Source organism: Camelus dromedarius, chromosome 17 (assembly GCF_036321535.1).
Source record: "Camelus dromedarius isolate mCamDro1 chromosome 17, mCamDro1.pat, whole genome shotgun sequence".
Lineage (NCBI taxonomy): Eukaryota > Metazoa > Chordata > Mammalia > Artiodactyla > Camelidae > Camelus > Camelus dromedarius.
Window position 1 is genome coordinate 40,698,592 of NC_087452.1, and position 24,604 is coordinate 40,723,195.

General features: G+C 48.7%; 2 protein-coding genes across 15 annotated transcripts in view; one reads left to right on the forward strand and one right to left on the reverse strand.

Annotated features, from left to right (window-relative positions):
• CCR8 (C-C motif chemokine receptor 8) overlaps positions 1-24,604 on the reverse strand; it is a 99,457-nt gene that overhangs the window by 37,208 nt on the left and 37,645 nt on the right. For 8 of the 13 annotated variants that reach the window (XM_064496706.1, XM_064496713.1, XM_064496708.1 and 5 more), the window contains 4 exons: positions 6,165-6,386; positions 5,739-5,859; positions 4,411-4,506; positions 2,968-3,082 (listed from right to left, as the gene is read on the reverse strand). The exons of 1 other annotated variant lie outside the window; for it this stretch is intronic. The gene's annotated coding sequence lies outside the window, so the exon portion shown is untranslated. Of the gene's footprint in view, positions 1-2,967; positions 3,083-4,410; positions 4,677-5,738; positions 5,860-6,164; positions 6,387-6,507; positions 6,596-6,748; positions 6,850-10,296; positions 10,530-24,604 lie in introns of those variants that run through there. 4 more of the 13 variants (XM_064496702.1, XM_064496703.1, XM_064496704.1 and 1 more) reach the window with 4 other exon arrangements.
• Positions 10,583-24,159, forward strand: CX3CR1 (C-X3-C motif chemokine receptor 1). 2 transcript variants are annotated; one of them, XM_010974799.3, is made up of 2 exons: positions 10,583-11,212; positions 21,195-24,159. In XM_010974799.3, the coding sequence occupies exon 2, from the start codon at positions 21,204-21,206 to the stop codon at positions 22,278-22,280; it is 1,077 nt and encodes a 358-aa protein (XP_010973101.1). In that variant the 5' UTR covers positions 10,583-11,212; positions 21,195-21,203; the 3' UTR covers positions 22,281-24,159. The 2 variants fall into 2 exon arrangements, with proteins under 2 accessions (XP_010973101.1, XP_064352770.1); XM_064496700.1 differs by lacking the exon at positions 10,583-11,212 and adding an exon at positions 16,943-17,108.

Consider the following 24,604-nt stretch of genomic DNA (forward strand, 5'->3'; position numbering starts at 1 on the left):
AGATATACAAGTTTCTTCTGTATAGCACAGGGAACTATATTCAATATCTTGTAGTAACCTATAATGAAAAAGGCTATAAAAAGGAATAAATGTGTATATATGTACACCTGAAACATGCTGTATACCAGAAACTGACACAATATTGCAAACCGACCATACTTTCAAAAAAAAAAAAAGCATTGTTACATTTCTTTTCTTAAACCATTTTTTTGTTTTTCCTTTATTGGCTATCTTGCTTTTATTCATTTGCTTGGTCTTCTACATGCCTACATTTTCAAATGTTCCTATCAATTAGCTATTATGCATTAAAATGGCACTAATGAGGAAATTTTCAATGACATTTAAAAATTCCTAGGACTTAGAAGTCTGTATACAGTGTGTTGTCAACTTTGAGGGGAAAAATAGCCACAAAAAATACACTGGATGGTGTAAGATCAAATGCAAAACAAAAATAGAGGGTTAATTCTCCTGGTTGCAAGTAAGGGAAGAGACTTTCCTCCTTTCTCCATTTTGTTTCAGAATTTCTTTGTCCTTTTCAAATGTATTTAAGTCTTTATAATGACCAGTCTCACAACTGAAGATTACTTCCTCAAGGACCTGGGGACGATCTTTCTGATTTCAGCCATCTTTCTGAAATGCAAACTGTCTCCCAGTTTCTGTCAGAGGATAAGAACCTCCTAATTTGGTGGTCCCTTATTCCAATTTGCAATGAGAAGTTTGTTTCTCCTCTGGATAAAACCAACACAAGGGGTCTCCCCAGTTACTCTGGGAAATTTGCAATGAACTACGTGTGATACAAGGTGCTACTGAGCCCTTTTACTAGAGGACTAGTTATTGTTCACCTTGAGAACGTGTATGTAAGGTGCTATACTGCTTGGCTATGTAAAGGGTGGGATTGCTTTCCTTCTTTGCAGTCTCTTAGTGGATTCCCTGTGATGCAATCATATTCTGGTTTAATATAGTTTATTCAATAATAAAACTGTTTTCTTCCTCTGCTACCTTTGTGGAGTGGTTTTCTGGGTTGGGAGAAGATTCTGCTTTTTTAAACTATATTCTGTCTGCAACCGAGACCCCATGGGTCCTTCCCAGGACAGACCCCTTGCCCGAGGTTCTCTGCTTTAGCTCCTCTCTGAAGTACCTAAACAACACTATCCGATGCACAATTCCTGAGCTGTTTTACAGATGCTAAAACTCACACCAAATGGAAGAGGTTAACTGCTTGATGTAGCCCCCAGACCTACTGGAGCCTGATTGATAACATTTACATTCCCCTGCCTCAACCCGCCCATCTCTGACACCGCCCTGTTACCTCACCATCAACCGGTCAGAGAACTGTGCATGACCTGGTCACCCCCTCCCGGTACCTCTACTTGTCTGTTCATTTGTAAATAGCCCTTTACAAATAAACCATCTGTTTCCATAGAGATTCCACACTGGGCCCAGCTTCCTTGCCTCCCCTGGACTGCTCAGCACTGCCGGCCTTCTGAACATTGGCTGCTTCCTGGCCAGACTGCCCCAGCGGGGACACATGCAGTGTCCACCATTGAAAAGCCTAGGCCTCCACCTCCGAGCCCCAGTTCCTAGTCCTGCTGATGTCTCAGCCTCCCAAGGGACGAGGGGAAGGCCATAGGGCATCCCTCGTCATCCCCACAGCACCGGGAGACGTGACGGCTCTGGTTCTAGGTCTGATCTGCCTGCATTCACGGAGCCTCCAGCTTTCCCAGCAGCTGCCCGGAGAGTCCAGGTCCCACAACCCAGAAATACAGGAAGGTGAGTGCCCCACAGGGGAGATGTTGACCAAAGAGACACAGGAGAAGAGAAAGAGCTGGGGATTAAATGGCTTGCTCTCTGTCCCTGACTGCTCCAAGAGGCAGCGGTCCCCTGGGTCTTCAGCAGAGGTCCCGCGTGACCAGGTGACCAGCCGTACCCTCTCATGTAACTGCGGCCAGCTCAGGAATAAACCATCTTTCCTTTCCCAGCCTCACTTCCCTTTTTCCTTCACTTTGTTCCCTTGAATTCCACATCCCAGCACGGCATTACTGCACAGGCTTTGCCTCAGCCTCTGTTTTCTGGGCAAGGAGCTAAGACAGGCATTGAGGGGGCTGCCTTTCGGGGAATCTGGCTTTGTGTCTGCTTCAGACAAAGCTCCCACCCTTCCCACCCCAGACCTAGTCTCCATCTTCCTCACTGCAGGGGCACCAGGCTTCCAGCCAGAGGGGCCATGGCGTGCCCCAGATGATGCAGGCTCGGCCTCCGTCACCTTTCTGGATTTGCATAAGTCATTTTCTTAAAAAGGTGTTTTAAAATAATTATCCAGCACCTTAGCTGTTCTGTACCAGGAGGATGCCTCTACATTTTCTCACCGCTTGTATTACCTGGAAATTCTCCTTCCTTCTCCTTTATTATTATTATTTTTTTAATTTATTTTGGGGGGGCAATTAGTTTTATTTGTTTCTTTCTTTTTTTAATGGAGGTACCAGGGATTGAACCCAGGACCTCATGAATGCGGAGCAGGCGCTCTACCACTGAGCTGTGCCCTGCCCCTCTCCTTTATTTTTTTCTCTCTTCCTCTTTCTTTTCCTCGGCCCACTGTCTTTCACCGCTCCCAGGATTTGACAGAGGTGTGTCTCTGGGAAGCCTCCAGACTGAGTCTCTGGGATTCAAAGTTCTGCACCCCTCAGCCCCAGCTCAGGGCTCCTTGTAGTGCATTTACAAGAGATTCTGATAAACCTGCTAGAACTGGGTCGTCAGGCAAAGAGCGGGCAAGTGCATCCTCGGAGGACGTGGCCCTGCCTTCCCATTGTGCAGGGTGGGAACCGGGCAGGCACGCGTGGGCTCAGCCCTCCAGCCAGCCAGCGCTGCTTCTCACACACAGCTGGAGGGAGGGCTGAAGGAAAGACTCGAAAGCAGTTTTGAAATGGCTGCCCGTGGCCACAGTCAGTCAACCGACCTGTGGCTCCGACTTACCCTGCAGAGAAAGTGCAGTGTGTGCCCTCTGGTCACCGCGAGGCTCCAAGGGCCATCATGGGTGAGACCCAGCATCAGCCTGTGTGCTGCACACCTACTGCTCAGAACCGGCCACCTGGCAATGGAGGGTCAGAGAAAAAGCAGGTGTGAACAGAGACACAGGAATGAGCAGTTTCATGAATCTTCTGTGTGCAGCTGCCTGCCTTTCTGAGGGCCTTCCTGACTGTTCCTCCAGCCCAGGTGTCACTGGAATGGGTATCCTTCCGGGGCCTGGTCACCCATCTTTGGGATGGGGGTCCCAGGTGCACAACTGAATTCGAGGTGCTTTGAAAGTGGTTCAAGCAGCTTTTCCATGGGGGCCTCCAGCAAAAACTCCAGACAGGACAGGGGCGGGTCTTGGCTCCTGTGCCTGGCTGCCTTGCCCCTTGCTGTGAACAGGAGTGGACCCTGGATGTTCCAAGGGCCCCGGAGAGCCGGCTGGCGGACCGCACAACCTCAGGCTTCTCCTCCCCGCCAGACTTTTCAACGTCTGTGTGCCTCCTCTCCTACCCCATCTCCCCCCTCCCTCTGTCCTCAGCAGATCCTCTGTTTACTCTGAAGCTTCACCATTTTCCTTGTTTGTGGCAAACCTGACCATGTTCCTGTGGTGTCTGAGTGTTTCGGTGCCAGGAAGAAGCCTAGCCAAGCAGGACTTGTGGTTAAAAGACGTGCATGAATTCAGGCCTGCCTGCAAAGGCTCCCAGCTGACAGCAGGGGTGGGAGGGCGCTCGGTGAATTAATTGTTCTCCTGAACCTTCCCTCAGGGCACCCCCTCAGCCTTCTCTCACTGATGTCCTTTCAAGTCATTTTCTCTCCAGAAGCCCCGGGTTCCCTCATTCATGCTCCTGCCTGTCAAACTTATTTCCCGCCAGCCTGTCTGTCTGTCTGTCTGTCTGTCTGTCTCTGCACCTGCTTCCTTCCCCTGGAGATAGGGGAGATAGGGCGAGGTGAGATGGGCGCCTCGGAACAACATGGGCCCCCAGGTCTGGGCCTGGAGAGGAGGGAGGGAGGGGCTCCTGCTTCCCAAGTCCCCGGCCTTGCCAGGCTTCTGGACCCTTCTGAGCAGAACAGCTCTCACTCGTCCACCGGGTTGGAAGGAGCCCCAGGCTTGAGGAGTGCCCCCGACCCCTGCACTCAGTGCCTGCAACCACCAGCAGTCTGGCCCCCGACCTACTGTGGGGGCCCCAAGACAAGCACAAACACTGAGATTTTAGCGCTTGGATACTGCCTCCCAAGAAGCATGGGAGCCCCCAAAGTACGGGGCAGAGCTGGGCTTGACTGGATGGCCACAGCCTGGCTGAGATGGACGCTGGAAGTGCGGTGGGGAGGGGGCGCTCGGTGAGGCCGAAGCCCAGGGTGTGGGAACCCGCCAGATCCAGCTTCCAGTGCCTGTCAGGCACTTACCATGTGGTGACCTTGGGCAATGGCCGTCCCCTCCGAGCTGGGGTTGTCCTCCACAGCGTGAGGGTGAGGGGGCTCCATCGGTGGCGGGGGGCTGCCCTGGGAAGTGATGACAATATCATAAAGGGCCCAGCACTGGGTGGACGCGAGGCAAATGGCCACTTCTCCCTTAATTGTGTGGGCAGTCGGCGACAGATCCTCACTGAGGGGACCATGTTGGCACCAGGACACAGCAGTGGACGGACACAGCCCCGGGCCTCATGAGGCTCCTTTTAATAGACAGACAGACATCAGACACACTCCACACCCAAGAGGGTGGTGGTGACATGTGATGGGTCCTGTGAAGAGGAAATAATGGACTGAGAGAAGGGACAGGGTTGGGGGCCTAATAAAGCTGAGTGGGTCAGGGAGGCCTCTGTACAGGACCCAGTTGCCATCTGAAGAGACAACCGAAGAGGGAGAGGTGGGGGCCGGGGGAAGGGCCAAGACTAGAAAAAGACTCAAGAATCTTAGGAACTGAAGTGAGTTCATAGTGGCTGGAACGCAGTGTAACATAAATTTATATATATATAGATATAGATATAGATATAGATATAGATATATATATAGATATAGATATAGATATCTATATCTATATATATATATTTATATTTTAAGTATTCTTTCTTTTTTGTTTTTTTTTGGGGGGGTATGTGGAATAATTAGGCTTATTTATTTACTCATTTTAACAGAGGTACTGGGGATTGAACCCAGGACCTCACGCGTGCTAAGCACACGCTCTACCACTGAGCTACACCCTCCCCTGTGTAACATGAGTTTAAACCAGGGATACTGCCAAGGTAAGAAGGGTAGTTCACGTATAAAACAAGAATTTCCCCTGCTCTCCTGTCACCAGGCTGCAGGGACTTGTCAGTTTGCCTACTTGGCAGAGAGACAAAGCCTTCAGATCACCTCTCCCTGACCCCCACTTCACCAATGGCTGCCTCTAACACCTCCCAGAGAGTGGGACAGCTCTGAGGGGTGTCTGGCTTCCAATATCTGTCATAAGCAAATTCACCAGGACCAGAAGCTTTAGATCAGTGCCATCCAATAGTGTCCAATAGCAATAGCCACCCACACAATCTTCCAGTCATGATTTTAAAAGTAAAGAGAAGCAGGTAAAATTAATGTTAATAAAATATTACATTAAACCCAATACTTCTAAAATATTATCATTTCAAAAGTAATTAACATGAAAATTAGGCATGAGATATGGTACATTCTTTTTTTCATGCTAAGTCTTCCAAAAGCTGGTAGTTTCTATCTACACCCCATTGGCAATTGACACTAACCAGACTTCCTGGGCCCCGAGCTCCTTGCGGCCCGTGGACACTGCATCGGATGGTGCGGCTCTAGACATGGCAGTATCGAAACCACAGGAGAGACCGGCCCACCAGCACAGGTTCCTGTCACCTGCCAGAGAAGCTTTAGAAGAAGACTCAGGGAGGCAGCCAGCACTTACAGCAACCTGTATGGAATTACAAGGCGCTCCCTACTCCAGAGAGATGCAGCCAGGTTCACTGGTGAGGAACTGGCCTGCAGCACAGCCTAGACCTCAGTTCCCTCTTGCAGGGCACCCATCAAACACCCCTCCCGGGGGCCCTGAGTTGGCCCTCATTTATCCTCCCAGCATTTTCTATCTCCCCAAAGAATTGGGTGAAACTGGTCTTTTTTTTTTTTTTTTTTTTTTTTTTTTAAGCTTCCTCCTGTATTATTACCTGCAGGTGCTGAACCAGGACATCAGAGCCAGTGTGATGTGGCAGAAAGAACACTGCCCAGGGCATCAGAGAAGACAGAATCCGTTCCTGCCCATCTTTTATCCGACCTGCGTTCACATGTCAGTACAGTGTAAGAGGCAGGTAAGAGCTCAACTCTAAATTTAGTCAGGCTGCAGCTCCAGTTTCTGGACTGGGCATTTTTCCGTGGCTTTGCATCCTCATCTGTAAAATGGGAACCACACCAGTCTGAGTGTTAAACAAGGTAACAATTGCAAAGCGCCTAGCACAGAGCTTGGCACACGATAAACGTTAATAACTAGGATGATTTACTGTCATGTCTTACCTGTTACTATCCCTGCTCCCCTGTTTCCTTGGGTGCAAAGTGGGGATAATCATGCTTCATGAACCCGCTTTATAGGGCTCTGTGAGGCCTATGAGAAACGATGAATGTGAAAGCACCCTGTAAAACTGGGAAGCCCTTTATCAAGTCCAAACAGGACCCGTCAGTCCCACAGCCTAGCTGAGGGTCTGACTTTAAACAGCCTTTACAAATTCAGAGTTGGGAAGGGGAGTCTGCGTGATACCTGTAGCTCCAACCCTGGATGAGGCGAGGCTGGAAAGCCCAGTTTCAGCACTCTTTTCTGACTTCAGCTCTGTTTTGTCATCTCTGTGAAGGGCTGAGAACACCAAGTTCGCAGGTCAACGGGTTGAGGGTCAAATGAACCCTGGACAGTGGTGTGCTTGGCACAGGGCCTGCCCGACTCAGGGCAGCGGAGGGGACCTTGCTGCCCACACCTGCCTCAGCCAGGTCGGGGCCAGCAGTTCATCTCACAACCACAAGAGGGAGCCCTAAGGCTTCCGTTTAGAAAATGGTTCACCACCAACAACAACCCTGGCCTTTCCCCAGATCCCCCTTGTCTGCTGCTTTCCCAGGGCCGGGACGAAAGCCTTTCAGGAAGGGGTGATGTTTGTCCACCCTGAGTCTGCCCAGAGGCATCTGCTTTGGGGTCAGCAAACAGCTAGACACTGCATGTATGTAAATTTCTGACCTGAGGTGGACTTCCTGCTCGCCTCCTCAACCTTCCAGCTGAGTAGCCTTGGAATTACTTCTCTAACTTCCTTGGGCCTCCGTTTCCTACCCTAAAAGGGAGCCGGCACCTGTGGGAGAGCTTTGTAAACTGTGCCCTGAGCTGCCTGCCCATGCACATCATGGCCGTCCTTTCCACTGTCCCCATTATGGGATTGCCTAAGACAGGAAAAGAGGACAAACTCCCCTGCTGGCTGCCTGACTGGGAGGTTCCTACCTGAACATCAGAGATGCTCAGACACAGCCACTCCACAACAACAAAATGACCATCTACCAAGACAGTGCTTGGTGGACTGAGGCAACACAGACCGCTCCCCCTTCCTTCTGATAACTGCTTATTGCTCAGTGTTCCCTGAGCTGTCTGGTTTTGCAATCTTGAAGTGTAGAAGCCAAATTGGGACCAAGACTGTGGAGGAACATGGTAGAGACCCTGCCCCGTTCATTTTTATGTCGCAAGCAACTAGCCCCATGCACAGGGCAATGGCATGCAGTAGGTGCTTACTAAACACCTGGTGGGTGACAGAGCGAACAATGAGTCAGGCTGATGAGGCGCATTATACGTACAAGCGTGCAGCGCTGCATGGTGGCTGCTACAGAAACAGCTTAAGCGTTAGTGTGCAAGCAATGACTTGTTTTGGAATATTAGAGCTCTTTTGCTTTAGTTTGCAGTGAGCTTGTAGGACTTCTGCTTCATCCTACTGAGATTTAGAAATAATTCAACCCAAATGAGACTCCTGGAGGAGAATGACAGTTTCTTTTTAAAATTTTTTTCCCAGTATTTCTCTATTTCCAGCTTTACTGAGTATAATTGACTAAGCACAGGCAGCCGAGCATGAAGATGAGAGATAAAGGAACGGATCTGACACCAAGTCAGGCTTGTTCTTCTCTGGTACAGTTCCCCGCTGCCAAAGTCCATCCTACAGTCTTGTGGGAAAACGGACACTCCAGCTACTTCCTGCTGAACAAGGGCGATGGGGGGACGGTGCTGGGGTGGAGTGCAACTGATCAACTTAGGACTGGAAGTATTGCCGAGTCCCAGGCTGGGCATGAACAGTTTGCATTATGAGGACACATCCCTTTTTTATGACCCTGTTGCAGCACTCAGACAAGCACCTGAACGCACTCATGAACTCCAGCACTTTGGATGAGGATGCCCAGATGCTCTGCTCTGTGCTATCTCTGTCTCCTGAAAGTGGGGTTATTTCCCCTTTGACCACATTCTGAGATCACCTGCTTAAAGCACTTCCTTTCCAACCAGTGGCTGTCACCAGTAGTGAAACACAAGAGAAGAGCAAAAGCCATCATTCCTTATCTGGTAGGAGGCTGGGCTCGAAACAGCAACTTAAGATCCTCTCATGGCGCACAAGATCAAGTCTGATTTTCTTCATCCCATCCCCTTTCTGGAGGAGTGAGTTTCACTCAGGTATGGTAAACCCACGATCGTCTCTGGGCTAATTTATCAGAGGGTGTTCAGCAGTACTTCCTACAGTCCTGTCCCCTTAGCTGCAAGTTAATGCCAGGGTCCTTATTCTCGCCAGGTTTTGAGAAGGACTTGATCCCCAGGCTGGTAGGGGTGCAGGACCACCTCAGGGGGAGGTGGACCTATTGGAAGCAAACTCATGAACAGAAGCTTAGAGAGTCCCTAAAGTCTTAACATAGTTGGCAACTGCTAGGTCCTTTAAGACATCTACAGATTCTCCTGCTCGGGCAGACAGGTGGAATGACCTATCAAACAACATTTCAGGAGGGCCTAATTTAAGCCTGCTTCTGGGAGCCATGCTGATCTGTAGCAGGGCAACTGGCAAGGCCTTATCCCAAGTTAAATTAGTCTACTAACATATTTTAACAACACTCTTTTGAAAGAAAAATACCACGTGGTATCACTTACTGTGGGATCTAAAAAAATGACACAAATGAACTTATTTACAAAACAGAATCAGACTCACAGACACAGAAAACAAACTTATGGTTACCAGGGGGGGAAGGAGGTGGGAAGGGATAAACTGGGAGTTTGAGATTTGCACATACTAACTTCTATATGTAAGACAGAAGTTATACTGTAGAGCACAGGGAACTATATTCAATATCTGATAGTAACCAACAATGAGAAAGAATATGAAAATGAATATATGTATGTATACGTATGACAGAACTATTATGCTGTACATAAGAAACTGACACAACATTGTGAACTGACTATACTTCAATTAAACAACAAAAGTTAAAAACAAAAAACCCCAAATGCTCTTTTTCAGTATGTGATTCATTGTCTCAGTTTTTCTTGTTGATTGTGGTCTCCAGGGTGAATGCAGTCACCAGTCAACATGCGATGCTTTGGACACCAGCCGGGTTACACAGAAGACAGAAGCAGGCCCAACGTCACTTTGAAGGGCGTTAGGCAATCCAGCTGGGGGAACAATTTCCTTAAGGAAGGCTGTAACTATGTCAGAGGCTTTTTTCTGTTGGGATGGGTTATGCTTCCACCCATCCTGAAACGGTGTCCACTAACACTAACAAGTATCAGAAGTTTCCCGTAGGCTTTTGAGTAAAGTGGGTTTGCTAATCCTCAGTGAGGCAGGCTCTTCCATTTTGAGTTCCCATTGTTGGGGTGGGGGCAGGTCTAGCACCAGTCTTTGGATTATTTTTAGCACAAATTTTAGCCTGGCCAAAGGCAGGGAAAGGTGGCCTGACTCGGAGGCCGGGGGAGACCAAGAATGGAAACTGGGCAGTGGACGTCCTCAAACGCCAGCAGGCCACCCAGCCTGCGGCTCTGCAGTCCCACCCGCAGCTCGTCCTGGCCAGCGCAGCAGGTCTGCGTTGGACATGAGGAGGAGGTGAGGAGGGAGCATGCAGTGGGCACCCTCTCAGGACCACAGCAACTAGAGCCAGGGGCGCACTGGGCACAGGCTACAAGAAGGGCAGTGGGGAGCCAGGGAGGGCCTTGGGGGACTCACTGACCACTCAATAAACACGTGTACTGAGGGCCCACCAGTCACAGACCCTGGCCAGGCCCTGGGATAAGGACGGACCAGAAGGAGTCCTCACCTTGAACATGACTCGGGCAGGTAAAGAAGTGGTAAGAAGGCAGTGCGGCTGTGGTTTGAGATTCGAGTTGCAGTCAGAGAACACAGGCTGGGGCAGGGATCAGGAGCTAGATGTCAGGACCTAGCTGGGCGCCACATCCCAGGGAGCAGCCTGGGCCACTTCGTGGGTGAAGCCGGTGTCCATCGGAGACGTAACTGGGGCTTGACTGCAGGGTATAGGGAACCACCAAATGCCTTGAAGGAGGGACGGGAGGGGAAACGTAATTATTAAGCAACTACCAGGGGACCAAGCATTCACTAGAAGTTTTCTGTGCCAATACTTCTCAGACTCCATGTGTTTACCAATCTCCTAAGAATTTCATTAAAATGCAGTCTAACTCGCGGGGTCTAGGGCAGGGCCCAAGGTGTTGCATTTCTAATAAGCTCCCAGCTGAGATCGCACTTGGAGGAGAAGAGCTGTAGGTCATTTATTCTGCAGCTCAATGCTATCCAGTGAGTGTTACTGGCTCCCTTTTATGGGCAGGAAGACTGAAGCTCAATTTCTGGGCTTGCCTGAAGACACCATTAATGAGAGTTGCATTGTTCCCTGTCCTCTACCCACATCGGGGGAGATAACACACAGCCCTCAAATTACCACTCCCACCAAGCCCCTCTTGCTCTGCCCCCGGGCTGCGGTCTTCCAGGTCTGTGACTTCAGACCCTCCTGTTGTCAGCTGGCCTCCAGCCTGGAGCTTCTGAGCTTGGCTGCGGCAGCATCTACAGACAGTCTACCTCACAGGAAACCAGATACTATTGGCTAACTTTGCAAATAAAGATGCTCTTGGAGGAAGGGAAAGGGAAATACTCCCTGGCAGAGTCTGCGAGGGACAGGGCAGCTGACTGGCACCTCCTGAGGTCCCCTTCCCAGGTCCTGCCAGGTAGGAGCAGAGGACCGAGTCGGCACCTGTGGGTGTGCTGGGTGGGGCCCTGTGGTCAGATGTCAAAGTGAGTTAGTGATGCTGGCTTGTTTTACATGCCATCAAGGGAGATGATTGTCCTGGGGATGTTACACCCTAAAAGTCCAAGGGGCTTGTGGGGGGGGCAGTGAGTGATAAGATCATTTATGGTGATACGCTTGACATGACAGAATATGATTAGAAACGTTAGCGATTACATTTCAGGGACAGGGAGAAATGCTCACTTTGATATTAACTAAAGCAAGCATCATTTAAAATTGCATCTGGATGATACTGAGGAATTATTGTTAACGTCTTAAGATGAGAAATAGTAATGAACTTACTGTTATTTTTTTTAATAATTTTATTTTTGTCTTTCTTATTCTTTTAGAAACACATTTAAACTATTTATGGGTGAAACATTATGACATCTGGATTTAGTTTTAAACTATCCAACAGGGCATGCAGTGGGGAGTAGACGAAATGCGGGTCGTGAGTTGCTAAGTGTTGAAGCTTGAGGGTGGGTGCGTGGGGGTCTCTGCTTTTGTGTAGGTTTGGAAATTGTATAATGAAAGTTATTAAAATAATGTTTGCAATTTTAATATAAATATACTCAATCAGAATATAAAGATATGCATAAAGATTGGGTGGAAAAAGCTAAAAGCTCACTGTGGTTGATTCTGGGAAGTTGATTGAAGATAGTTTTGAGGGTTTTTTTTCATTTTTCTTCCATGCTTTCTTGTGCTTTTTTTTTATAATGAGCATCTATTCCATTTATAATGAAAAAATTTTTTCTCTTTTTTAAAAATGTTTTTTATTGGGGGGGGTAGTAATTAGGTTTATTTATTTATTTATTTTATGGAGGTACTAGGGATTGAACCCAGGACCTCGTGCATGCTAAGCACACACTCTACCACTGAGCTATACCCTCTGCCCTATAATGAAAATTATTTTAATAACAAATTGCTGACGTAACTTTATATTCAACATTAATAATGCTGTTATATAGTCATTGTGAGGACGTTCGGGTCAGAAGGTTTGTGTCATTGGAAAACACAATTTTCAGACAGAAATTATGAGTGGACGACAGACACGTGGGTGCAAGATGGAGGGAAGTACCTCCGGGGCTACGTCTGGCTGAGACCTGTCCTTTCTCATTGCTTGACCTGCATCTGGCCGTCACCCCCTCACAGGACTCTGCAGTGTCTGCTCTGTGTGTTCACAGCCCAGCCCAGAGAACGGTGGGGAATTTTAGGATTTCTCTCCCCCAAAAAGAGGTTCTTTTTCTTTTTCAAATACTTGAGATAGAAAACTTGAGGTAGAAAAAACTTGAACGCAAAGGAAAGAAGAAGACTGGACTGTGAGTAGAAGCAGGCGTGAAGACTTCCCTGTGAGCCAGGGCTTCTGGAGGGCACCTGGGCTCTGAGCCTTGGACCACCGGTGGGAGTGGGTGGCGCCCAGATGGGTTCCCATCCTTCACCTTCACCTCTTGGTTTGGCTTTATTTTCACAAAGGGATGGAGGGCAGGAAACAGTGTCAGCACATATTTGGTGCTCAGGAAACAGTGCATGCTGTCATTACGGGAAACTGAGGCTCAGAAAGCGTATGCATCTTAAGATTACTGACCACTTTCAAATGGGGTTGTGAGGGGCAGGAGAAGAAGGGACATGCCAGAGCTGACCCAATTCAGGACCAACTTCCATCCCCCACCTCCCACCTCCCCAGCAGGCACCCTATTCCCACCCTGACCGGGCTGCGGAAGAACAGCCATATCACCTGTGGTCCCACAACAGAGCCTTTGGCCTCAAAGGACCCCTTTCCTGGGATCTGGGACATTCAACTGCTCCTCCCCAGCCTGGAATGGAGTCCTCAGCTACCCCCGTTTTAATCAGGCTCAGACTTTCTCCCTCGAAGGAGACAGTCAGAGCCAGCACCTGCAGCCGACGGGCTAGACAGGGAGGGGCGCTTCTGGGACGGGTCAGAGTCAGGAGGCGCCAGAGCCAAGAGGGCAGACACCAGGTCTTTGCCAGCTTTTCTGGGAACCTGTTCTGATTCCTGGCAGCACAGTCCAGGGATTCCAAGGACTTGAGCTCTCTTGTGTCACTCTGCCCAGGAGAGCCAAGGGAGGTCAAGGCATCTAGCTGACTCCTGCTACTGCTTGCCTTCCCTGGGCTCAGGATGCTCTGACCGCCCCGAGGGCTGGAATCCCCCGTTCTCTGGCCACAGTGGGCACTTCAACCACCTCATCTTTTTGTCTGGCCAAAGTGCAACTATTTTGGATTATGAATCTTGGTAGGGAAGAAAACCTATATCACATCTCTTTAGAGATCTTCCCAGGCACTCTTTGTCCTTTTCCTTACACCTGAGTTCACTGGAAAACATAGCACTCTCAAAGAGCAATGTGCAGGTGGACAGCTTATAAATATCTCCCACTTAACCACCACCTAGGCAGCAGGAGTGAACCGGGCCAGCCCCTGGCAGCCTCCCTCAGGTCCCTTCCTGACCACCTCTCTGCCCTCCCAGAAGTCACCCCAATCCTGACTTTAATGATCCTTGCTCCCTTCCTTGTCTTTGTAGTTTTACTACCCAGAAAGGCATCCCCAAACAATACGGATGATCTTTGCCTGTTTCTGACCTTCATGTACATGGATTCATATAGTAGGTCTGCTTTTTTGGTTTGCATTTTTTTAAATGCAACCATGTTGTAGGAGATATAGATGCACACACACAAAAAGGTTCATGACAGTGTCGCTCACAGTGGCCCCAAATGAAAGCCCCCCCCACCCAGGGATGCATCAGCAGAGCATAGCTAATAATCATGGGACACTCACACAGTGCAATGATAGTCAGCAATGACAGTGGACAGACCGCAGCCACAGAAATAGTATAGGTGAGACATTCACAGAAATGCCGAGATGAATTTACAGATAAATGCAAAATCGGTCCATAGCCACATCAGTTATCAGATGCACCTCCACCAGACACAATTTCTGTTTCCGTGAACAAGAATGATCGCGCTGCCTGGGTTGCCTACACCTCACAGGATTGTAAATTAGCTCAATGAAAGGGGGAGATGGCCCCAAATGGTGTGCTAGACAGGACACCCAGTAAAGGGTTTTTTGTTTGTTTGTTTTTGCCATTTAAAGTCTTTTGTGGGGGAGGGTATAGCTCAAGTGGTAGACAGCATGTTTAGCATGCATGAGGTCCTGGGTTCAATCCCCAGTACCTCCTCTAAATAAATAAATACATAAATAGATAAATAAATAGACCTAATCACCTCCCCCCACAAAAGAAAATAAATTAAAAAAATTTTAAATTGAAATAAATAAAGTCTTTTGTAATTTTTCTTTATAGTTCTTCAGTGTGGAATCCGAGGCCCCCCCTGTTTACCCCTCTTCTGTCTTTTCTCTGCATCCTTTCCTGAGCCTTCCAATCAGCTTAAACTGAACTTTCCTGAAAGTTCTGGGAACAGGTTGGCCTCCCCTAACCCCACCACTCTCACTTCCTTCTGTTTCTGTATATTCTCTGCACCCCCTTCTACCTGGCTGTGGCCCCAGGAATCCTCCCTATGCTCAGACCCTCAGTGCCTTTGGCTTCAAACCACAACCCTCCCCGATTTCCACCGCCACCTTTGTCTACCTGGGAGACCCTCCCAGCCTTTAAGACTCAGCTTCACTGGTCTAATCCTTGGGTTTCCCACAACTTTTCTTATATTCTGTCACTAAACAATACTAAAAATGTACAGAGATAGTATCTTAGACACTTTTACCTCCACAGAATTGAACACAATGCCTAGTGTTGGGGAAACAGAATGAAAAACAAAATCTCCAACCTAGAAAATCCTCTCCACAACAGCAGAGATAGTAAAGAAAGAGGACCCTTTTATTATTAAATAGGCATTAAACGTGATGTGCATCACAGGCCACCTGCTAAGAGATTGTCAAGACACAAAAAACCTGACCCTTGTACATAACTAGATACAAGCCCTTACACACACGTTCTCAAGATAAGTAATAACTAGTCCCCAAGTAAGGGAATGTGTCACACAGAGTTCATCCCAAATCTCCCACTGTCACGGGGGTCACCATCTGTATTAGCTGATTGGCTTCATCCAAAAGAGAAACGATTTTCTCGTCTCTTTATGATCGGAGGTAGTTGTGCGATTTGGAGCCAGGTTCCTGCCCAAGCAGGCTACTGCCCTCCCACAGGAGCCCAGGGCACCTCGATGTTTGCAACTCGAAGCGATGGCTCCCTGGTCCTGGAGAGCAACAGTCCTGGGTCCTGAAGTTGACGGGAGAACCTGTCACACTCTCAAAAGGATAGATACCCACATTTCAAAGAGGGGAGAAGATCCTCACAGTTATATGTTTTCTAAAGTAAATGCTCTAGGAAAAAGGAGGCAAGGGGACTCTCTTCCCTTACTTTCAACAGGGAGAACTGAGCCTCTTATTTTTAATTTTTAGTTGTCCTTATATCAGCATGGGGTGAAGACACATAACGGATACTGGCTTAATCAACAATTAATTAATAAGGTCCATCTCTTTTTCAACTATTAAAAAAGAAAAGCCAAAAGCATTTCCTCTCTAAATGATCACAGTTTACTCTGGCAGAGATAAATAAATACCATAAAATTCTCTGAGGAGGAAGAAAGGGCAGGAAGGCGTGTGAAGCTGAGAACAAGGGCAGGTTCTGTGAAGGGGTGGCTCACGCAAGAGCAGAGGGACCTCACCCAGTGTAGTTCTCTCCCGTGGCTGGCCTTCGTTTGGGGGGTGTGTCTGGCCCATATAAATTGCTGGTCAGTGGGTCATACGATTTGTTTGAGGCGAACACGTTGCTGTAGGAATAGCGACTCGGTCTATTCACTTGCACGGGGGGACAGAGTACAAGCTGTGAAATGTGCCCTGCTAGCTCCTTAGCGTGGAATTCAAGACCCCTCCACCTGCCCCTCTTCTGCCTTCTCAGCCTTAGCTCTCTCTGCATCCTAAGGAGGGTCTCTTATAAAAATAGCTGTCATGGTAAATGGGAAAACCATCAGGACCTTAAAACTCAGGGGCTCAAGCAGCCAGGGGGTGTGGGCTTGGGGCCAGACTGAGCATATTCTTCCTACATAGCCTAACGTGAAGTTCAAGACTTTGTCAGGATGCAAAATCACCTACTGGCTCTCTGTCTGCAAACAGAACCTCATTGAATGCTGGCCACCCGTGAGCCCAGAAGTTTCATGTTTCCCGGGCAGGCTGCTGGGCAGCCAGTCTGTGGACACGAGGCCACACTCCCCTGACCCAGGACTCACGCTGCTCTTTAAGACTACTTCCTTCTGTTTGGTCCTTGTCAAAAAAAAAAACAAAAAAAACTGAGCATCCAAACCTGGCCAGACCCTTAGAGATGGTCTGGTCCAGGGTTTTCATGACACACATCAAGAAGCTGAGGCAGAGCTGGGAGTGAGCTGCCTGGGTCCTGCCAGCCGTCCTCGGCGGGTGTGGACCGTCATGAAGGACGCGGCTCTGAAGCACATCACTGGATACTTGAAGGCAGGCGACAAGCCAACCCATTAGCCTTCAGCTTTTTCTTCTCCAGAGAAAACAGCTCTCTGATGAGAGCTAGATTCTGGGCATCTGGCAGTGAGGACCACCTAGTCGTGGCTGGAGAGGCAAATAGCAATCCGCTCTCCCGGCCCCATCTCCTGCCTGCTGTTTCACAGAGGGTCAGCCTACTGGGTTCTGAGTCTAGAAGGAGAAGCCCGGGAAGAGTGTCCAGGGTCACATCATGAATCTTATCCTTTTCAGGAGGGGTCACCTCTACTTTTTCCCACTCTCATTCTAGAGCAGTGGCCTACAGTAACCTGAGGGATTCCCCTCCAAGAGGAAAAGCACGGCACGGGGTAGGTTGCATGGCTTTGTGGAGAGACGTATCTAGATTGAAATCCTGGCTCTGTGGCTCCCTCGGACAAGTCACCCAAATCTCTCCGTGCTGCTGTTGGTTATTTTGCAAGGGAGGTAGTCATTTCCCTTGTGAGGTGTGGCAAGAATTAAATGGGATCTTGTGTGTGGAGCGTGACACTTAGCAGGTACTGGGGAACGGGAGCCCCTCTCCTTCTAAACAGGGCTGTCCAAGGAGGACCTCAGGTTCTGGAACCGCAAAAGCACAGTGGCTCCCCTATGGGGAAAGTTGGCATCTGGGCTCAAGAAATTCCCGAGTCTCGTTTGGTCCAAAGGGGAAAAAAATTAAGCTTTACAATATTCTTGGCAAAAGACTGAACCTCAAACCTGGTCTGTAATCAAGGACCTAAAAAAGCCATAAAAAGAGATCAAGTAAGGTAAGAAAACAAACAAAAGAAGACACACCAGATTTAGAAAACAGAAAGCAGGATGTGAAGCCCTTTTGACTCCTTTTTTAGAGGAAGCCCCTCTTCTGGGGGGGAAGAAACATGAAAATGATGTCGGGGAGAAGAAAGTGGATGGGGGCCACCTAGTGAGAGGGGAAGTGTAGAAAAGGGAAGCTGCTTGGAAACAGTGGGTAATGATGACAAAAAAAAAAAAATTAAAAAATAAGTGAGCAGTCCTGAGAAAAGGAAGTGGCCAGAGGAAGTGGAACAGGGTCGGCAGGACAGGCAACCGGGTGTTTTTTTTAAAAGCGGGGGTCGACAAAATTCATTTCTACTTGGGTTTAAGACGCACGTGCACCCAAAGCTGAGCTTCGAGGTTCAGCTCAGACCCTCTCAGCTCAGCACCATTTAGTGAAACGCTGGCTTATCAGAACAGAGGGTGGGGAGGCCCGAGGACAGCTGGGAGGTAGGTGTGAGGTGTAGCCTCAGCTGATGGGACCTGTGTTAGACACCCATACTCCTCCCGTATATATGAGACCTGCAAAGGGGGAACAGCTGTAATACAAAGTTGGAAAAAATTGCCGACACTGTCCACATCTGGGCCTGAGCTGAGCCCTGCCATGTGCCAGCTGTGTGGCCTGCAGCCAGTTCCTTACTCTCTCTGAGTACCTCCACTTGCCCATAAAGCAAAGATTGTAATCCTCTTATGTGCTGGCTACCATTTATTGAGTGTGCACAACTTGCTGCCAGTTACTATTTTAGGCTATTTGCTTATTTATTTTGATTTTTTGTATAACTCATATTATAGAAATGTATTACGTCTTAAATTTCAAGTCAATTCATGAAAACTTTTTCTAAAATAGGTAATATGTGTACGTGACAAAAAAAAAAAAAATCCACAGGTTTGCAGTGAAAACTGTCTCCCTTCCCCTGGAACTCACATCCTGATATCCTGGGACATCTTGGCCTTCTCTGCACTCTTGTCCCAACCTTCCCTGTCTGCCCGTCATGCGTAACCCCGGAGCCCTTCATTAGGGCAGTGAATTAAATACAGGACTCTCCTTTCAGAATTGCAGAGATTAAATAAATAATAACATGGAATGTTTAGTAATGAGCCTGACAGCTTAACAAAAGCTCAGTAAAAGTTGGCTTACTTCCCATTTTTCACCTCAAAAAAAAAATCTTAAAACAAAACATTTTGGGGTTGGTGGGTATAGCTCAGTGGTAGAGCACATGCTTAGCATGCATTGGGGTTCAATCCCCAGTACCTCCATTTAAAAAGAAAATAAAAGAAAAAGAAAATATTTTTATTCCAGGGAAAAAAACCTTTATAGACCAAATTCCCACAATGCCTAGAGTGGGAGTGAAACATGAGGGTCCACAGGCAGCCTGGATGATTCCTGAGGCCCAACGTGCTTCTGTGTCCTCATCTGATGCATTTATTAAGCACCTGCTCTATGCAACGCACTGTACCAGGTGCTCCTCTCAGAACAGTGCTGATAGAAGGCATGAGAATGGATCCCGATCTTACACATGAGGAATGTCAGGCTCAGAGGCTCCAAGTTCACCCAAGGTCACTGGGCCAGGAGGGCAGATGTGGTTTGCAATCTCAAGAGGGCCTGAGCCTGCAGCCCATCCTCTTCCTGCCCACCTCCCTGCTTTTCCCCCTCAATGATCCAGGGACACCTGCCCAAAGGTTTGTAGGAGGTCCCTGTGTGTAAGGCACTGTGCCTAGAGTAGAAATGGAAATCAAAGCCATGTCATGCAGATTTGGCAAAATAAGCCCACCCAAAAGCACAAAGTCCTCGGACAGAATACAGATCCAAAGAGATGCAAAAGAAAGAGATCTTGGCCTCCCCTCAAGGTCAGCTCTACCAGCTCAGTTCATGAGGGAGGGGGTGGGGAGGGAAGGATGCCAGCCCCAGGGGCCCTAACTTAGGACCACCGGGGCTTGACTGTTCACCTTCCTTCACAGCTGCCTGCCTGGGAAGAGGGCTTCAGCAATAAGCCACTCGCACCAAGCCTCCTTGCCTCCCCACATCTCAGCTGAGCCATTTGAAACTGACATTTGTGTCGCTTGAAAATGGTTGCCTATCAGCCATTTTATATGGTTCAACCTAACCATCATTGATCAAGGTCATAGCCAGAGGCTCCTCTCCAAGATAAGGGCCTTGCAGCCAAAAACAAAGCACATGCTTCCCTGGGGTCGAGAGCTCCGTCCCAGCCTGAGACAGCCCAGGTCAAAAAGGCTTGATCCACTTCACCTGGAAGAGTCTGGGTAAGAGGCAGAGGTGGGTCAGGACCCCAGACGGAGGCTGGGAAAGGAGCAGCAAAATCCTGGCTGGGTGGGCCCTCGGCTCGGCAGAGACACCATCTCAATGCAAACAGCACGAAAAGGATGTAGCCGGGTGTGGAAACTCCCTTGGTTAAAGAAGCATGAGCTTTGGTTTTCGTTGTGCTGGGTGTGGGGCAGTGACAACCAGGAGGTGTGCTCTGAGGTTTCTGAGGGCCCGTCTTGTGGTATCACAAGGAGTGTGGGGTGGGACGGGTGCCAGGGAAGCAGGGTGAAAGGGCTGCCTTTGCAGCCTCTGGAGTGAGGAGGGACTGAGTCCTGGCTGGGAGAAGAGGGGATGGACAAAAGGCACTTCCCAACCTGTGCAGAATAGTCTTGACTTTCCATTTTTGTCCAGAAGGAAATAAGAAAGGAACAGTGGGGGAGGCCAGTCCACAGTGATGTGCAGGGCTGCTAATTATCAGGTTAAAGCAGCCTAGCTGATCACAGTCTTCCATCTGGGAGCCATCCACCCTTTCGTGACTGCAGGAGCCCGGATGATGGAGACACGTCCTCTGCACGTGGACTTGACGGATGACCGACCGTCCGGGTTGGCTTACAACTGACGGGTTTCCAACATGTGAGACTTTCAGTGCTAAAACCAGAAAAGTCCTGGGCAAAGCAAGGCAAGGCAGTCACCCTAGAGTGCCTGACTCTATGTCTTATCCCTTAAAGAAGAGAAAGACTTAAGTTGATTCCAAGAGGAAGAGGAAGAGAAATGTCTCTCAAAAACAAAGACGAGGCTTCTGGGTGCCCAGGGCTCTGTAGTGTCTGAGACCTCTCTCTTCAGTATTGGCTTCATGCAGGAGAAATTAGGGACCAGAGGGTGGAGAGAAGGGAGTAAAGGCAGGGTGTGTAAAACTGCTTTGGGGAAGTTTGGCCTGGAAGTGCGAATTACGGTGGCTCTGCCCCCACCCCTTCCCTCTCCTTCCCGCCCGAGGTCCTCTCTCCCCACCCTAGTCAAGTTAGCTACCTTTCAGATAGACTTTAGAAAATGAAAGGAAAAAAAATCTATCTCAAGCCTCAAAAGGCTTAGATTTGAACACTAACTGAGCCATTTACTGCTTAGTTTCTGGCAAGTCGCTGAGCCTCTGAGAGACTGGCTTCCTGTCCGTCAGAGGGGTCTGTCACAGCCTCCATCAGAGAGACTGTTGTGGGGATTAAACAAGATGGCAGACGTGACACTGGGAAATGTACTGGTCAGACATCCAACCAACGTCTGCTTCTTGCCGTCGGCCTATGTAAAGGGCAGACTTCCCACTTTGTTTCTCGGAGAACTAATGCGTTACTTGTCTTCCTTCCTGACCCAGGTGCTCACCATGCCTACCAGCTTCCCTGAATCAAGTTTCGAAACCTTGACGTATGATGACTTTGCTGAAGCCTGTGATATGGGGGACATCGTGGCCTTTGGAAAAGTCTTCCTGGCCGTGCTCTACTCCGTTGTCTTTGCCTGTGGCCTGGTGGGAAACCTGCTGGTGGTGTTTGCCCTCACCAACAGCCGGAAGCCTAAGAGCATCACCGACATTTACCTCCTGAACCTGGCCTTGTCCGACCTGCTCTTTGTAGCCACCTTGCCCTTCTGGACTCACTATCTGATAAACGAGCAAGGCCTTCACAACAGCACGTGCAAACTCACCACTGCCTTCTTCTTTGTCGGGTTTTTTGGAGGCATATTCTTCATCACCATCATCAGCATTGACAGGTACCTGGCCATCGTCCTGGCCGCCAACTCCATGAACAACCGGACCGTGCAGCATGGTGTCATCATCAGCCTCGGTGTCTGGGCAGCAGCCATCCTGGTGGCCACACCCCAGTTCATGTTCACCAAACGAATAGAAAACGAGTGCTTCAGTGACTACCCTGAGGTCCTGCAGGATATCTGGCCCGTGCTCTGTAACCTGGAAACAAATGTTCTCGGCTTCCTGCTCCCCCTGCTCATCATGAGTTACTGTTACTTCAGAATCATCCAGACACTGTTCTCATGCAAGAACCACAAGAAAATGAAAGCCGTGAAGCTAATCCTTCTGGTGGTCATGGTGTTTTTCCTTTTCTGGACACCCTACAACGTCATGATCTTCTTAGAGACGCTCAACCTCTTTGACTTCTTTCCCTCCTGTGCCATAAAGAGGGATCTGAGGTTGGCCCTCAGTATGACTGAGACAATCGCATTCACCCACTGTTGCCTCAATCCTCTTATCTATGCATTCGCTGGAGAGAAGTTCAGAAGATACCCTTATTACCTGTATCGGAAATGCCTGGCTGTCCTGTGTTGCCATCCCGGTCACGTCACTTTCTCCCCCTCCCTGTCTGAATCCCAAAGGAGCAGGAGGGAAAGTGTTCTCAGCAGCAATTTTACTCATTACACCAGTGATGGAGATGCATCCATCATTCTTTGAAGGGATCCCCGAAGCCCTGTCCTTCCAGCAGGCCGGGAGTTCCTAAGTCTGACACTGAATAACGAGGACAGATTTTTAAAATTTCTTACATGCAAGAAATGACGGACCCAATGTCCCCAAAACAAGAGGATTGTGCTCAAAATGTGAACAATAGGCACATCTCTTACTGTAAATATCTGGATTTTTGGTTTACAAATGACAAAAATTCAACTCAGACTAATTTAACCCAAAAGGAGGCGGTATCGTTCACTTTGTGGTGAGGGTAAGGGGGTGGCAAGTCCTCAGAGTGAGTGAAAACTAGAGCTGGAATCTAGCTAGGATTTCCTCTCTCTGACTCTCAAATATGAGTGGGGACAGAGCTCCCAGATTCATATATCACAGCTTTGTCCATCAGAGAGGGACTGAGACCCAGTCCCCTCTGGTCCCAAGGTCAAAACTCCCAGGGAAGGGCTGTGATTGGCAAAGTTTTTATCAAACGCTCATCCCTGGACCAGGCAGCGGTACCCACAGGGCAGGGATAAATAAGATAGCAGCTTCTGTTCAAACTTGTGGCTAGAGGTACAGGAAGATGTATTTCCAAGAAGCTAGCAGAGTGGGTGCTGCTTTGATCAGACAGAACAAGAGCTGTCCACCAACTTTACCATTTGTCTGGTCCAGCCTCCCTGCGATCATACCAGCCAGCACACACTGTCAGCCTTTTCTTCATTAAACCCCCTTCTGTCAGGTCCCTAAACCTACAATGGTTTCCTAGTACCCACTGCATCAAGTCCACGTTCAAATACCTGGCCTCTGAGAGCCTCCATCATGAGGTCCCACCAACAGATTCCCCAGTGCCTCTCCTTCCTAAAGGACTCCAGCTGCTCTGTCAGCCAGGTCTCTTCCACTCGGCCTCATGCATTGCCACCTGCCCCCGGGCCCAGGGAGATAAACAGGAGAAACACTGGCCCAAACTGAGAAGGCATGGTTTCCAATCCCAACTCTATCACTTGCCCCTTGGGTAATTTGGAGCCAGCTGAGCTTCAGGGTCCTCACCTGTAGAATGGAGATAAGAGCACTGTTCACATAGGAAGCACCCCTTCCAGCATGAGGAGCCAGCCTCCAACTCTTGCAGATCCCAACCCTCTCGTCTGGTTCCCAGACTTCAGCTCTTCCCCCACGTAGCACCGTGCTTCAATGGTGCTGTTGACAGAGCTTGGAGGAGCCTCTCGGGCTCTGCTGCATGATGTAGCCCCGAAACAGAGGAGGCTGGTTCCTACGGTGGCTCTCAGTGGATGCTCCTAGATGCACAGATTGACAGTCCTCCCTGACCCAACCCTCCCAGACTGCCTGGATACCGCCTCCCAATCGCCTGGTGACAACCCCTGTCCATCTGGAGAGAACCTCCATCATTCATGCCACTGCCAGCCTGGAGAACCAGGGTCCCAGGAGAAGCTTCCTTTTCTCAGTAAACATTTGGAATGGTCTAAAACTTTAAAGCTTGAAAAACAATTGCAGTGATGCTAAAGAAGACGTCATCTGTGATCTATCCACACAATATTTTCATGTGCCCATTAGACATGGTTCACACCATCACGTGTTTCGAGTTGCAATCATAATATACAGTTATATCATCTACTTTTTTCCCTCTTAACATGAGGCCACAAATAACTCTCTCTGTTTCTCTAAGTTTTGTAATGATCTCTGCCAGGTTGTGTACTCATCGAAGGCATCTGACTCATCGCTACATTTCTCACTCCTTGGCAGTCAGTATGTTTGTTTACCCAGTGAGAGAATGAATCATGTTCCATCGAGATCATGTCCTGTAATTTACTCTCCATTACCTTGTTAACAGACATTCTACTTGTTTCCAATATTTAGCAAATACATATTTTAACAGCAATTTTTTCTGTGTCATTTCCTTTCTCCTCTTCAATTATTTCCTTTGGATAAATTCCTTGCCATGAAGATAGCTGGGTCAAAGGGCACAGGCACTTTTTAGCTTTCGACACATACATGTGAAACTATGTGTATGTTATATGCAACATGGGAGCGCAGATCCAGAGCTGCTCCAGGGTGAGTGAGAACAGGCCTCTGCCCTCAACGCTCAAGCAGTGCTTAACATTTAAATGCAGAACTTAGAAATTTTCAAAAAAGCATACTTGGCATTAACTGGTAACACAAGGGCAGTGACATCTGACCTGAGTCTTTAATGGTCTTGAGATACCTGACTTGAGCCTTAAGGCCTTAAGAGAAAAGCCTGAGAATATTGAAAGGCACTGGGAGCAGCGTGTGGAGAGGGAATCCCCTCAAACAGCCAATGGAGGAGGGCATTCTCAGGGGGTTCA